Here is a 17,603-nt window from a genome sequence, read left to right as displayed (position 1 = left end):
GCGGCACAACCAACACCACCACCACCACCACCACGTACAGCGGCACAACCAACACCACCACCACCACCACGTACAGCGGCACAACCAACACCACCACCACCACCACGTACAGCGGCACAACCAACACCACCACCATCACGTACAGCGGCACAACCACCACCACCACGTACAGCGGCACAACCACCACCACCACGTACAGCGGCACAACCAACACCACCACCACGTACAGCGGCACAACCACCACCACCACGTACAGCGGCACAACCAACACCACCACCACGTACAGCGACACAACCACCACCACCTGCGGTGGCACAACCACCACCACCACCACGTACAGTGGCACAACCACCACCACCACCACCACGTACAGCGGCACAACCACCACCACCACCACCACGTACAGCGACACAACCACCACCACCACCACCACGTACAGCAGCACAACCACCACCACCACGTACAGTGGCACAACCACCACCACCACCACCACGTACAGCGGCACAACCACCACCACCACGTACAGCGACACAACCACCACCAACACGTACAGCAGCACAACCACCACCACCACGTACAGCGGCAAAACCACCACCACCTGCGGTGGCCCAACCACCACCACCACGTACAGTGGCACAACCACCACCACCACCACCAGGTACAGCGGCACAACCACCACCACCACCACCACCACGTACAGCGGCACAACCACCACCACCACCACGTACAGCAGCACAACCACCACCACCACGTACGGCGGCACAACCACCACCACGTACAGCGGCACAACCACCACCACATACAGCGGCACAACCACCACCACCACGTACAGCGGCACAACCACCACTCACTCATTCACCCACCCTCTCACTCAACCACCCACTCACCCACTCACTCACCCACCCACCCCCCGCCCACTCATTCACCCACTCACCAACCAACTCATCCACTCACCAACCCACACACACACACACCTCCGCCGATGGCAGGGCTGCCCTGCCTCCGTAGTAAGGGCAGCCTCCCAGGCGCTTCCCGAGTGCGGCGAGCTCCTCAATGTCGGCGGGGCGAGAGAGCGCCGCCTGGGAAACTTCCCACACCGAGCTGGGGGCCCGGTAGGGGCAGGGGCCGCTCACCGCGGCACCACCGCCTCTCCTCCTCCTCCTCTTCTTATCGCTCAAACACCCCTCTTCCCGAGGCGCCCGTGTCTCACCTGTGCGTGTGAGAGTGGGGGATAGAGTGGGTTTAGTGTGGGTTTAGTGTGGGTTTAGTGTGGGTTTAGTGTGGGTGTAAGAGTGGGTTTAGTGTGGGTGTAAGAGTGGGTTTAGTGTGGGTGTAAGAGTGGTTTATATGGGTTTAGTGTGAGTGTAAGAGTGGTTTATATGGGTTTAGTCTGGGTGTAAGAGTGGTTTATATGGGTTTAGTGTGGGTGTAAGAGTGGTTTATAGTGGGTTTAGTCTGGGTGTAAGAGTGGTTTATATGGGTTTAGTGTGGGTGTAAGAGTGGTTTATAGTGGGTTTAGTATGGGTGTAAGAGTGGTTTATATGGGCTTAGTGTGGGTGTAAGAGTGGTTTATATGGGTTTAGTGTGGGTGTAAGAGTGGTTTATAGTGGGTTTAGTCTGGGTGTGAGTGGTTTATATGGGTTTAGTGTGGGTGTAAGAGTGGTTTATAGTGAGTGTAAGAGTGGGTGTAAGAGTGGTTTATAGTGGGTTTAGTGTGGGTGTAAGAGTGATTTATATGGGTTTAGTGTGGGTGTAAGAGTGGTTTATAGTGGGTTTAGTGTGGGTGTAAGAGTGGTTTATATGGGTTTAGTGTGGGTGTAAGAGTGGTTTATAGTGGGTTTAGTTTGGGTGTAAGAGTGGTTTATATGGGTTTGGTGTGGGTTTAGTGTGGGTTTAGTGTGGGTTTAGTGTGGGTGTAAGAGTGGGTTTAGTGTGGGTGTAAGAGTGGGTTTAGTGTGGGTGTAAGAGTGGGTTTAGTGTGGGTGTAAGAGTGGGTTTAGTGTGGGTGTAAGAGTGGGTTTAGTGTGGGTTTAGTGTGGGTGTAAGAGTGGTTTATAGTGGGTTTAGTGTGGGTTTAGTGTGGGTTTAGTGTGGGTGTAAGAGTGGGTTTAGTGTGGGTGTAAGAGTGGTTTATAGTGGGTGTAAGAGTGGTTTATAGTGGGTTTAGTGTGGGTTTAGTGTGGGTTTAGTGTGGGTGTAAGAGTGGGTTTAGTGTGAGTGTAAGAGTGGTTTATATGGGTTTAGTGTGAGTGTAAGAGTGGTTTATATGGGTTTAGTCTGGGTGTAAGAGTGGTTTATATGGGTTTAGTGTGGGTGTAAGAGTGGTTTATAGTGGGTTTAGTCTGGGTGTAAGAGTGGTTTATATGGGTTTAGTGTGGGTGTAAGAGTGGTTTATAGTGGGTTTAGTATGGGTGTAAGAGTGGTTTATATGGGTTTAGTGTGGGTGTAAGAGTGGTTTATATGGGTTTAGTGTGGGTGTAAGAGTGGTTTATAGTGGGTTTAGTCTGGGTGTGAGTGGTTTATATGGGTTTAGTGTGGGTGTAAGAGTGGTTTATAGTGAGTGTAAGAGTGGGTGTAAGAGTGGTTTATAGTGGGTTTAGTGTGGGTGTAAGAGTGGTTTATATGGGTTTAGTCTGGGTGTAAGAGTGGTTTATATGGGTTTAGTGTGGGTGTAAGAGTGGTTTATAGTGAGTGTAAGAGTGGGTGTAAGAGTGGTTTATAGTGGGTTTAGTGTGGGTGTAAGAGTGGTTTATAGTGGGTTTAGTGTGGGTGTAAGAGTGGTTTATAGTGGGTCTACTGTGGGTGTAAGAGTGGTTTATATGGGTTTAGTGTGGGTGTAAGAGTGGTTTATATGGGTTTAGTGTGGGTGTAAGAGTGGTTTATAGTGGGTTTAGTGTGAGTGTAAGAGTGGTTTATATGGGTTCAGTGTGGGTGTAAGAGTGGTTTATATGGGTTTAGTGTGGGTGTAAGAGTGGTTTATAGTGGGTTTAGTGTGGGTGTAAGAATGGTTTATAGTGAGTTTAGTGTGAGTGTAAGAGTGGTTTATAGTGGGTTTAGTGTGGGTGTAAGAGTGGTTTACAGTGGGTTTAGTGTGGGTGTAAGAGTGGATTATAGTGGGTTTAGTGTGGGTGTAAGAGTGGTTTATATGGGTTTAGTCTGGGTGTAAGAGTGGTTTATATGGGTTTAGTGTGGGTGTAAGAGTGGTTTATAGTGAGTGTAAGAGTGGGTGTAAGAGTGGTTTATAGTGGGTTTAGTGTGGGTGTAAGAGTGATTTATATGGGTTTAGTGTGGGTGTAAGAGTGGTTTATAGTGGGTTTAGTGTGGGTGTAAGAGTGGTTCATAGTGGGTGTAAGAGTGGTTTATATGGGTTTAGTGTGGGTGTAAGAGTGGTTTATATGGGTTTAGTGTGGGTGTAAGAGTGGTTTATATGGTTTTAGTGTGGGTGTAAGAGTGGTTTATATGGGTTTAGTGTGGGTGTAAGAGTGGTTTATATGGATTTAGTGTGGGTGTAAGAGTGGTTTATAGTGGGTCTAGTGTGGGTGTAAGAGTGGTTTATATGGGTTTAGTGTGGGTGTAAGAGTGGTTTATATGGGATTAGTGTGGGTGTAAGAGTGGTGTATAGTGGGTTTAGTGTGGGTGTAAGAGTGGGTTTAGTGTGGGTGTAAGAGTGGTTTATATGGGTTTAGTGTGGGTGTAAGAGTGGTTTATAGTGGGTCTAGTGTGGGTGTAAGAGTGGTTTATATGGGTTTAATGTGTGTGTAAGAGTGGTTTATATGGGTTTAGTGTGGGTGTAAGAGTGGTTTATAGTGGGTTTAGTGTGAGTGTAAGAGTGGTTTATATGGGTTTAGTGTGGGTGTAAGAGTGGTTTATATGGGTTTAGTGTGCGTGTAAGAGTGGTGTATAGTGGGTTTAGTGTGGGTGTAAGAGTGGTTTATAGTGGGTTTAGTGTGGGTGTAAGAGTGGTTTACAGTGGGTTTAGTGTGGGTGTAAGAGTGGATTATAGTGGGTTTAGTGTGGGTGTAAGAGTGGATTATAGTGGGTTTAGTGTGGGTGTAAGAGTGGTTTATATGGGTTTAGTCTGGGTGTAAGAGTGGTTTATATGGGTTTAGTGTGGGTGTAAGAGTGGTTTATAGTGAGTGTAAGAGTGGGTGTAAGAGTGGTTTATAGTGGGTTTAGTGTGGGTGTAAGAGTGATTTATATGGGTTTAGTGTGGGTGTAAGAGTGGTTTATAGTGGGTTTAGTGTGGGTGTAAGAGTGGTTCATAGTGGGTGTAAGAGTGGTTTATATGGGTTTAGTGTGGGTGTAAGAGTGGTTTATATGGGTTTAGTGTGGGTGTAAGAGTGGTTTATAGTGGGTTTAGTGTGGGTGTAAGAGTGGGTTTAGTGTGGGTGTAACAGTGGTTTATAGTGGGTTTAGTGTGGGTGTAAGAGTGGTTCATAGTGGGTGTAAGAGTGGTTTATATGGGTTTAGTGTGGGTGTAAGAGTGGTTTACAGTGGGTTTAGTGTGGGTGTAAGAGTGGGTTTAGTGTGGGTGTAACAGTGGTTTACAGTGGGTTTAGTGTGGGTGTAAGAGTGGGTTTAGTGTCGTGTAAGAGTGGTTTATAGTGGGTCTAGTGTGGGTGTAAGAGTGGTTTATATGGGTTTAGTGTGGGTGTAAGAGTGGTTTATAGTGGGTCTAGTGTGGGTGTAAGAGTGGTTTATATGGTTTTAGTGTGGGTGTAAGAGTGGTTTATATGGGTTTAGTGTGGGTGTAAGAGTGGTTTATATGGATTTAGTGTGGGTGTAAGAGTGGTTTATAGTGGGTCTAGTGTGGGTGTAAGAGTGGTTTATATGGGTTTAGTGTGGGTGTAAGAGTGGTTTATATGGGTTTAGTGTGGGTGTAAGAGTGGTTTATAGTGGGTCTAGTGTGGGTGTAAGAGTGGTTTATATGGGTTTAGTGTGGGTGTAAGAGTGGTTTATATGGGTTTAGTGTGGGTGTAAGAGTGGTTTATATGGGTTTAGTGTGGGTGTAAGAGTGGTTTATATGGGTTTAGTGTGGGTGTAAGAGTGAGTTTAGTGTGGGTGTAAGAGTGGTTTATAGTGGGTTTAGTGTGGGTGTAAGAGTGGTGTATAGTGGGTTTAGTGTGGGTGTAAGAGTGGTTTATATGGGTTTAGTGTGGGTTTAGTGTGGGTGTAAGAGTGGTTTATAGTGGGTTTAGTGTGGGTGTAAGAGTGGTTTATAGTGGGTTTAGAGTGGGTGTAAGAGGGGTTTATATGGGTTTAGTGTGGGTGTTAGAGTGGTTTATAGTGGGTTTAGTGTGGGTGTAAGAGTAGTTTACAGTGGGTTTAGTGTGGGTGTAAGAGTGGTTTACAGTGGGTTTAGTGTGGGTGTAAGAGTGGTTTATATGGGTTTAGTGTGGGTGTAAGAGTGGTTTTAAGAGTGGGTGTCTATGAGTTTATAGTGGGTCTAGGGGTTTGGTTTTAGTGTTAGGGTACAGGGCTAGAGTCTAGGGTCTAGTGGAAGGGTACAAGGCTAGAGTCTAGGTTTAGTGTTAGGGTACAGGGCTAGAGTCTAGGTTTAGTGTTAGGGTACAGGGCTAGAGTCTAGGGTCTAGTGTTATGGTACAAGGCTAGAGTCTAGGTTTAGTGTTAGGGTACAAGGCTAGAGTCTAGGTCTAGTGTTGAGTCACAGGGCTAGAGTCTAGGTCTAGTGTTACGGTACAAGGCTAGAGTCTAGGTCTAGTGTTAGGGTACAGGGCTAGAGTCTAGGTTTAGTGTTAGGGTACAGGGCTAGAGTCTAGGTTTAGTGTTAGGGTACAAGGCAAGAGTCTAGGTCTAGTGTTAGGGTACAGGGCTAGAGTCTAGGTCTAGTGTTAGGGTACAAGGCTAGAGTCTAGGTCTAGTGTTAGGGTACAAGGCTTGAGTCTAGGTCTAGTGTTAGGGTACAAGGCTAGAGTCTAGGTCTAGTGTCTAGTCACAGGGCTAGAGTTTAGGTCTAGTGTTAGGGTACAGAGCTAGCGTCTAGGTTTAGTGTTAGGGTACAAGGCTAGAGTCTAGGTTTAGTGTTAGGGTACAAGGCTAGAGTCTAGGTTTAGTGTTAGGGTACAAGGCTAGAGTCTAGGTTTAGTGTTAGGGTACAAGGCTAGAGTCTAGGTCTAGTGTTAGGGTACAGGGCTAGAGTCTAGGTTTAGTGTTAGGGTACAAGGCTAGAGTCTAGGTTTAGTGTTAGGGTACAAGGCTAGAGTCTAGGTTTAGTGTTAGGGTACAAGGCTAGAGTCTAGGTCTAGTGTTAGGATACAGAGCTAGAGTCTAGGTTTAGTGTTAGGGTACAAGGCTAGAGCCTAGATCTAGTGTTAGGGTACAGGGCTAGAGTCTAGGTTTAGTGTTAGGGTACAAGGCTAGAGTCTAGGTTTAGTGTTAGGGTACAGAGCTAGAGTCTAGGTTTAGTGTTAGGGTACAAGGCTAAGTGCGGAGTCTAGGTTTAGTGTTAGGGTACAAGGCTAGAGTCTAGGGTCTAGTGTTACGGTAGAAGGCTAGAGTCTAGATCTAGTGTTAGGGTACAAGGCTAGAGTCTAGGTCTAGTGTTAGGGTACAGGGCTAGAGTCTAGTGTTACGGTAGAAGGCTAGAGTCTAGGTCTAGTGTTAGGGTACAGGGCTAGAGTCTAGGTTTAGTGTTAGGGTACAAGGCTAGAGTCTAGGTCTAGTGTTAGGGTACAGAGCTAGAGTCTAGGTTTAGTGTTAGGGTACAAGGCTAGAGTCTAGGTTTAGTGTTAGGGTACAAGGCTAGAGTCTAGGTCTAGTGTTAGGGTACAAGGCTAGAGTCTAGGTTTAGTCTTAGGTTACAAGGCTAGAGTCTAGGTTTAGTGTTAGGGTACAAGGCTAGAGTCTAGGTCTAGTGTTAGGGTACAGGGCTAGAGTCTAGGTCTAGTGTTAGGGTACAAGGCTAGAGTCTAGGTCTAGTGTTAGGGTACAAGGCTAGAGTCTAGGTTTAGTGTTAGGGTACAAGGCTAGAGTCTAGGTCTAGTGTTAGGGTACAAGGCTAGAGTCTAGGTCTAGTGTTAGGGTACAGGGGCTAGAGTCTAGGTCTAGTGTTAGGGTACAGAGCTAGAGTCTAGGTCTAGTGTTAGGGTACAAGGCTAGAGTCTAGGTTTAGTGTTAGGGTACAGGGCTAGAGTCTAGGTCTAGTGTTAGGGTACAGAGCTAGAGTCTAGGTCTAGTCTTAGAGTACAAGGCTAGAGTCTAGGTTTAGTGTTAGGGTACAAGGCTAGAGTCTAGGTTTAGTGTTAGGGTACAAGGCTAGAGTCTAGGTTTAGTGTTAGGGTACAGGGCTAGAGTCTAGGTTTAGTGTTAGGGTACAAGGCTAGAGTCTAGGTTTAGTGTTAGGGTACAAGGCTAGAGTCTAGGTTTAGTGTTAGGGTACAGGGCTAGAGTCTAGGTCTAGTGTTAGGGTACCAGGCTAGAGTCTAGGGTCTATGGCCTAGCGCTGGTACCCACGTGGTTTGTTCCTCTGCAGCTCCAGGCAGCGTTCGTTGATGGCCTGGAGAGAGCGCAGCCTCCGCACCTCGGCGTTCACACACAGAGTCTACACGCACACACGCACACACATTCAGAAACACACACATACATACAGATACACACACACAGAGTCTACACGCACACACGCACACACATTCAGAAACACACACATACATACAGATACACACACACAGAGTCTACACACACACACGCACACATTCAGAAACACACACATACATACAGATACACACACACACAGAGTCTACACGCACACACATTCAGATACACACACACATACATACAGATACACACACACACAGAGTCTACACGCACACACGCACACACAGTCAGATACACAAACAGAGTCTACACGCACACACGCACACATTCAGATACATACACACATACATACAGATACACACACACAGAGTCTACACGCACACACATTCAGAAACACACACACATACATAGATACACACACACAGAGTCTACACGCACACACAGATACACACACACAGATATACACACACAGATACACACACACAGATACACACAGAGTCTACACGCACACACACACACATTCAGATACATACACACAGAGTCTACACGCACACACACACACATACAGATACACACATACAGATACACACACAGTCTCTACACGCACACACACACACACATACAGATACACACACACAGTCTCTACATGCACACACACACACATACACAGAGTCTACACGCACACACACACATACAGATACACACACACAGAGTCTACACGCACACATAGACACATACATAGACAAATACAGACACACACACACATACAGATACACACATACAGATACATATACACAAGTCTACACGCACACATATACAGATACACATACACAGAGTCTACACGCACACAGATACACACACACAGAGTCTACACGCACACATAGACACATACACATACATACACACAGATACTCACACACACATACACACAACAACAACCGCCATTCGCCACTAAGTGGCGGTGACGTCACCACGACGCTTGTGCCAGGCCACGTGAAGTGTCGAACGCCCACGGGCAGGAGGTCACGGGGCAGACCCAGGTGCCACGAGTCGACTGACTGAGATGACTGGCCGATGCACCACCTGTGCCCCCTACTGTGCCAACCTGCTGTGCTTTAGCCACCCGGCGCTCCGCTCACTGTTGTGAGCGTCGCTCCTCCGCCCTCCGTTGTTGTTGAAGGGCGACTACCTCCAACTGCCCAGTAGCATCCTTCACGAGCCTCACTCCACAGAGGCTGATCTTGACACCGCTGGTACCGGTCATCGGCAAGTCCACTCAGCTCCACGTCCTCCTGTACCACATCACTCCATCTCTTCTCTAGCCCGTGCCGCGCCCGTTTAGCCCCCTCGATCCGGCCAAACAAAAGCTGTTTCGGCATGCGGTGGCTGGGCACGCGGGCTACATGACCCAGCCAACGCAGCCTTGCCTACCGGAAGAGCTCACCGATGGGACCTGCCCCAGATCTTTCAAGGATTTGTGAGCTCCTCACACAATCCAGCCTGATTAAACCCAGGATGGATCGTAGGCAGGCTAGACTAAAAGTTTCTAACCGGCGAAGATGTTCCATTAGAGGGGGTCCACGTTTCGCAAGCGTAGAGAAGGGAGGGAATGACCGTGGCCGAGAAGACCTGAAGCTTAGTGCGGAGCGACAGACCAGGTAGCTTCCACACAGCGTTACGCAACCGATGAAAAGATATTGCCGCTCGACTGATTTGGAGTGAGACCTCTGCTGTTAAACTGGAGCCGGTCATAAGCACACTGCCCAGGTATGGGAAACTCTCCACTCTCTCCACAACTGCCCCATCACCGATTGGGAGTTGTGGGGGTGGAGTGTCCGATGGTACAAAATACCCAGGCAGGTGCTTAGTTTTGGTGGGGCTGATGGTAAGGCTCCATCTCTTAGTTGCACGCTACAGTCTCAGCAGCAGCGTCTCCAACTCCTCCTCTGAATGAGCAGCTATTACCAAATCATTGGCATACATAACGTGGTTGAGCAATAGGGAGCCATCCCTTGACCGCACCCGGGCATCGATCAGCCTCCTATTATATCTGTACCAAATGGAGATTCCCCCGGTACAGCTATTGAAGGCTTCACGAACTACGTGGTCAAATAAATGTTAAATAATGTGGGAGCCAGAGGACATCCCTGTCGCACCCCAAGGTGTACAGGGAATGGCTCCGACTCCCGGCCACGTAGTTTTACCCGGGCCTGCTCACCATCATGAAGGTCCATAATGATCGTGAGCAGGGGGTCAGGGACACCAAAAGCACGAAGAACAACCTAGAGCCCAGGCCTACTGATGGTATCATAGGCCTTGACCAGGTCAATAAAGCAGAGATGTAGGTCTTGCGGGAATTCCCTACACCGATGCTGTAGCAGACGGACAGAAAATATGGCATCTGTGCAGGACCGCCCTTTCCTGAAACCGCATTGGGGCTCCGCAAGCCTCTCCTCAGCGTGCCTGGCAAGGCGATGTTGAATAATCCTTGCCAGGACCTTTCCCGGCACACTGAGGAGTGAGATGCCCCTGTAGTTGTTACAGTCTGTGCGGTCCCCCTTCTTAAAAAGGGGGACCACCAGGGCATCCTTCCAATCCTGCAGAACCCGTCGAGTGGTCCAGACTGTTGTTATAATGTCATATAGGGCAGTCTGTGCACAAACGCCACCCTCCCTCAGCATTTCGCTTGGGAGATCATCTCTGCCCGAGTGCCTTTCCTGGTTTCAGACTCCGGATCGCCTTCAGTACTCCCTCAACAGATGGCACCTCAGCCAGCCACTCACAGGGGGTGACTTCTTCCAATATTTGAGGCACCACAGCCGTCAACAGGGTCAGATACACACACACACACAGATACACACACACACAGAGTCTACACGCACACACGCACACATACACACACATACAGATACACACATACAGATACACACACACACAGAGTCTACAAGCACACACACACACACATAGATACGTACACACAGATACACACGCGCAGAGTCTACACGCACACACAGATACACACGTAGATACATACACACAGATACAGGTGTAGCGACGGTAGCATCACTACCGTGTACACACACGCACACGTGTGACGTCACTTTGCGGGGCAGCGTGCAGGACCACGCGGGTCTACACACACACACACACATGACGTCATCCCGGCTGGAGGCGGGAATGACGACAGGGGGTGGTGTGAGGTCGTGGCGCTCTCTGTGACCCCGGCTGGAACACGTGACTGGACCCCAGTGGGGGCCGGGAGCCTAGGGGGCACCTCGGAGGGGGGGGGGGCACGTGGACAGAAGTGGGGGGGCTTCGAGAGGGTTCTCGAAGGGAGGCGTGGCCGAGGCCCACCATAAGCAGCCTCCTCACGAGGTTCGAGGCTGCTGCCCGTATCAAGAACGAAGATGCATCGTCAGGAGTCAAGCCTCCAGTCAGCGGGCCTGCCCAGTAGCCCACCTGGCTGGGGTCACGCTAGAGAAGGGGGTCGGCAGCCGATGGCTCGCGAGCCAGACGTGGCTCTTTCGATGACTGCATCTGGCTCGCAAATAAATCTCAGCTGACTTACAAGACCTCTGCTGTAGCAGACGGACAGAAAATGGCATCTGTGCAGGACCGCCCTTTCCTGAAACCAACATTGGGGCTCCGCAAGCCTCTCTCTCCTCAGCGTGCCTGGCGAGGCGACGTTGAATAATCCTTGCTCTTTCGTGCTCTTTCGATGACTGCATCTGGCTCGCAAATAACTCTTAGCTGACAAATACGTACACACAGCAGAGGTCTTATAAGTCAGCTAAGATTTATTTGCGAGCCAGATGCAGTCATCGAAAAAGAGCCACGTCTGGCTCGCGAGCCATAGCTTGCCGACCCCTGCGCTAGAGTATCTGGGAAGTTGTGTGTTAGCTAGGCTAAGTCGGTGGGTCACCACCCTATGCATAACTGTTGTGTTCATTAATAAATAAGTGTTGTCTCCCGAATCCACTAGACATACACACAGAGTCCACACGCACACACAGATGCACACATAGACACGCTACGAACCCGGCGAGCCCAGTTCGATTCCCGCTCACGGCCAACACCAGTGACGATTGTCTGAACCGGTCCTGGGCCTCCCCTAGGTCGACTCAGCCTCAAGTGAGGACCTGGTGCGATAGTGTAAACATCGCCGCTGGGGAGACAAAGGCGGCCGGGCGTGATGTTGCCGTGCCGGCCTTCACAGGTGCTGCTCGCTAACAGCACTTGCCCCTACAGTCTGTTAAGGCTATACGGGGGATCTTTGTCTTTGATGGTGGTAATGATGGGTGGTGATGGTGGTGATGGTGATAGTGATGTTGGTGGTGGTGATGGTGGTGATAGTGGTTATGGCGGTGATGATGGTGATGATGATGGCGGTGATGGTGGTGATGATGGCGGATATGGCAGTGATGATGGTGATGGTAAGAGTGGTGATGATGATGCTGGTGATGGTAGTTATGATGGCGATGGTGGTGATGATGATGATGGCGGTGATGGTGATGATGGCGGTGATGGTGATGATGGTGGTGATGGTGGAGGTGATGGTAGTTATGATGGCGATGGTGATGATGATGATGGTGATGATGGCGGTGATGGTGGAGGTGATGGTAGTTATGATGGCGATGGTGGTGATGGTGATGATGGCGGTGATGGTGATGATGGCGGTGATGGTGGAGGTGATGATGGTGATAAAGATGATGGCGATGATGATGGCGGTGATGGTGATGATGATGATAATGGCGGTGATGGTGGAGGTGATGATGGTGATAAAGATGATGGCGATGATGATGACGGCGGTGATGGTGATGATGATGATGACGGCGGTGATGGTGGAGGTGATGATGGTGATAAAGATGATGGCGATGATGATGGCGGTGATGGTGATGATGATGATGATGGCGGTGGTGGTGGAGGTGATGATGGTGATAAAGATGATGGCGATGATGATGGCGGTGATGGTGATGATGATGACGGCGGTGATGGTGGAGGTGATGATGGTGATAAAGATGATGGCGATGATGATGGCGGTGGTGGTGATGATGATGACGGCGGTGATGGTGGAGGTGATGATGGTGATAAAGATGATGGCGATGATGATGATGGCGGTGATGGTGGAGGTGATGATGGTGATAAAGATGATGGCGATGATGATGGCGGTGGTGGTGATGATGATGACGGCGGTGATGGTGGAGGTGATGATGGTGATAAAGATGATGGTGATGATGATGATGGCGGTGATGGTGGACGTGATGATGGTGATAAAGATGATGGCGATGATGATGGCGGTGATGGTGATGATGATGACGGCGGTGATGGTGATGATGATGGTGGTGATGGTGGAGGTGATGATGGTGATGATGGCGATGGTGATGGCGGTGGTGGTGATGATGATGACGGCGGTGATGGTGATGATGGTGGTGGAGGTGATGATGGTGATGATGGTGATGATGGTGATGATGGCGATGATGATGGCGGTGGTGGTGATGATGATGATGGTGATGATGATGGCGGTGATGGTGGAGGTGATGATGGTGATGATGGCGGTGGTGGTGATGATGGCGATGATGATGATGATGGCGATGATGATGATGGTGGAGGTGATGATGATGATGGTGATGGTGATGATGATGGCGGTGGTGGTGATGATGATGACGGCGGTGATGGTGATGATGATGGTGGTGATGGTGGAGGTGATGATGGTGATGATGATGATGATGGTGGTGATGGTGGAGGTGATGATGGTGATGATGGCGATGATGATGGTGATGGTGGTGATGATGATGGTGATGATGGCGATGATGATGGTGATGGTGGTGATGGTGGAGGTGATGATGGTGATGATGGTGATGATGATGATGGTGGAGGTGATGATGGTGATGATGGCGATGATGATGGCGGTGGTGGTGATGCCATCACCTGTCGTGAGCCCAGGCTCACGAGCCGCGTGCTGGCTCCGTAGGGGCTACGTTGGAGCTCGCGCACGAACTGAGCCAGCTGAGAGTGAGTCCGACTGCAGTAGTAGATCTACACAACCACAGCAACCACCACAACCGCAGCAACCACCACATCAACCACAACCACCTCAACCACATCAACATCATCCCCACCACCACCACTACAACAATCATCATCATCTCCACCACCACCATCAAAACTACAACCATCATTATCCCCACCATCACACCTATAACCATCATCATCCCCAACACCACCACTACAACAATGATCATCCCCACCACCACCACTACATCCATCATCATCCCCACCATCAAAACTACTACCATCATCATCATCGCACCATCAACACTACAACCATCATCATCCCCAACACCACCACCACCACCACGACAACAATCATCATCCCCACCACGACCACTACATCCATCATCATCCCCACCACCATTACCACCACCACCACCTCATCATCCCACCACCACCACCATAAACTACACCATCATACCCCACCATCCACACTACTACCATCATCATCCGCAACATCAACACTACAACCATCATCCCCCACACACAATCACCATCCCCACATAAACACTGCATCCATCATCATCCCACCACCACCACCAACACTACAACCATCATCATCCCCACCACCATTACCACCACCACAACCATCATCATCCCCACCACCCCATCAATACTACAACCATCATCACCCCAACACCCCATCAACACTACAACCATCATCATCCCCAACACCACCATCAATACTACAACCATCATCATCCCCAACACCACCACCAACACTACAACCATCATCATCCCCACCACCACCACCAACACTACAACCATCATCATCCCCAACACCACCACCACAACAATCATCATCCCCACCATAAACACTACATCCATCATCATCCCCACACCACCACCAACACTACAACCATCATCATCCCCCACCACCATTACCACCACCACAACCATCATCATCCCCACCACCACCATCAATACTACAACCATCATCATCCCCAACACCACCACCAACACTACAACCATCATCATCCCCACCACCACCACCATCAACACTACAACCATCATCATCCCCACCACCACCATCAATACTACAACCATCATCATCCCCAACACCACCACCAACACTACAATCATCATCATCCCCACCACCACCACCAACACTACAACCATCATCATCCCCAACACCACCATCAATACTACAACCATCATCATCCCCACCACCATTACCACCACCAAAACCATCATCATCCCCACCACCAACACTACAACCATCATCATCCCCACCACCACCATAAACACTACAACCATCATCATCCCCAACACCACCACCATCAATACTACAACCATCATCATCCCCACCACCACCATTAACACTACAACCATCATCATCCCCACCATAAACACTACAACCATCATCACCACCACGACCATCACCACTACAACCATCATCACCACCACGACCATCACCACTACAACCATCATCACGACCATCACCAGCACAACCATCATCACCACCACGACCATCACCACCACAACCATCATCACCACCACCACAACCATCATCACCACCACGACCATCACCACCACAACCATCATCACCACCACGACCATCACCACCACCACGACCATCACCACCACAACCATCATCACCACCACGACCATCACCACCACCGCGACCATCACCACTACAACCATCATCACCACCACGACCATCACCACCACCACCACGACCATCACCACAACCATCATCACCACCACGACCATCACCACTACAACCATCATCACCACCACGACCATCACCACTACAACCATCATCACCACCACGACCATCACCACCACGACCATCACCACCACAACCATCATCACCACCACGACCATCACCACTACAACCATCATCACCACCACGACCATCACCACCAAAACCATCATCACCACCACGACCATCACAACTACAACCATCATCACCACCACGACCATCACCACCACGACCATCACCACCACAACCATCACCACCACAACCATCATCACCACCACGACCATCACCACCATCACCACCACCACGACCATCACCACCACAACCATCACCACCACCACCATGACCATCACCACCACAACCATCATCACCACCACGACCATCACCACCACGACCATCACCACCACGACCATCACCACCACAACCATCACCACCACAACCATCATCACCACCACGACCATCACCACCACAACTATCACCACCACCACGACCATCACCACCACAACCATCACCACCACCACGACCATCACCACCACAACCATCACCACCACCACGACCATCACCACCACAACCATCACCACCACCACGACCATCACCACCACAACCATCATCACCACCACAACCATCACCACCACGACCATCACCACCACCGCTCACCTTGGTGACATGGGGTTCCTCACCATCCTCACCATCATCGTCATCAAAGCTGCACAGAGAGAGAGAGAGGGACGCACAGCGTCATCACCATACCACTCACCATACCACTCACCCAGCCACTCACCATACCACTCACCCACTCACCATACCACTCACCCACTCACCATACCACTCACCCACTCACCATACCACTTGCCATACCACTTACCCAGCCACTCACCATACCACTCACCCAGCCACTCACCATACCACTCACCCAGCCACTCACCCAGCCACTCATTTACTCACCATACCACTCACCCATCCACTCTCCCATCCACCCACCCACACCACGCAACAATACACACAACACATACTCGCACACCACACACACCACACACTCGCACACCACACACACACACCACACACTCGCACACCACACACACACACTCGCACACACACACTCGCACACCACACACACACACAACACACACTCGCACACCACACACACTCGCACACCACACACACACAACACACTCGCACACCACACACACTTGCACCAACACACACCCCACACACTCGCACACCACAACACACACTCGCACACCCACAACACACACTCGCACACCACACACACACCACACAAACTCGCACACCACACACAACAATACACACTCGCACACCACACACTCGCACACCACACACTCCCACACACACACACGCACACAACGCACACCACGCACACAACACACACAACACACGCAACAACACACACCACGCACACAACACACACTCGCACACCACACACACAACAACACGCCACAAAACACACAACACAACACCACAACAGCAGCGCACACCACAACAGCAACGCACACCACAACAACACACGCAACACACACTCGCACACCACACACACACACTCGCACACACACACACACACACCGCAACACACACACCACACACACCACAACACACCACACACCAGACACACCACACACACAACACACACACCACACACTCGCACACCACACACACTCGCACACCACACACACACAACACACACACACACACACACACACACACACACACACACACCACACACTCGCACACCACACAACACACACACACACACGCAACACAACACACTCGTACACCACACACAACACACAACCACGCACACACACACACAACACACACCACGCACACAACACACACCACACGCACACAACACACACAACACACACACAACACACACACAACACACACACCAGACACACAACACACACAACACACACCACACGCACACCACACACACAACACGCCACAAACACTCAACACACACACAACACACGCGCTCGACGACAACAACGACAACAACCACACCAACAACCACACCAACAACAACAACCACACCAACAACAACCACGACCACACCAACAACAACAACACCAACAACACCAACAACAACACAACCACACCAACCACAACCACACCAACAACAACAACCACACCAACAACACCAACAACCACAACCACCACAACCACAACCACAACAACATCAAGAACACCAACCACACCAACAACAACCACACCCAACAACAACAACCCACACCAACCACAACCACACCAACCACAACAACAACCACACCAACAACCA

General features: G+C 50.0%; 1 protein-coding gene across 1 annotated transcript in view; it reads right to left on the bottom strand.

Annotated features, from left to right (window-relative positions):
- Positions 1-16,163, bottom strand: part of LOC142923102 (ATP-dependent DNA helicase DDX11-like) — a 48,845-nt gene extending 32,682 nt beyond the window's left edge. The window contains exons 1-5 of the mRNA XM_076064019.1: positions 16,141-16,163; positions 15,965-16,013; positions 13,483-13,590; positions 7,474-7,561; positions 975-1,210 (exon numbers count right to left, since the gene is read on the bottom strand). Coding sequence (XP_075920134.1) covers positions 975-1,210; positions 7,474-7,561; positions 13,483-13,590; positions 15,965-16,013; positions 16,141-16,163 — 504 coding nt within the window. The remainder of the gene's footprint in view (positions 1-974; positions 1,211-7,473; positions 7,562-13,482; positions 13,591-15,964; positions 16,014-16,140) is intronic.
- Between the last annotated feature and the right edge of the window lie 1,440 nt (positions 16,164-17,603).

This window comes from Petromyzon marinus, unplaced genomic scaffold, assembly GCF_048934315.1.
Source record: "Petromyzon marinus isolate PM22_M1 ecotype Great Lakes invasive population unplaced genomic scaffold, UKy_Petmar_22M1.pri1.0 PM_Scaffold_285, whole genome shotgun sequence".
In the NCBI taxonomy this organism is placed as follows: Eukaryota; Metazoa; Chordata; class Hyperoartia; order Petromyzontiformes; family Petromyzontidae; genus Petromyzon; species Petromyzon marinus.
Note: the sequence above shows the minus strand (reverse complement) of the source record. Positions and strands in the feature narration are given on the sequence as shown.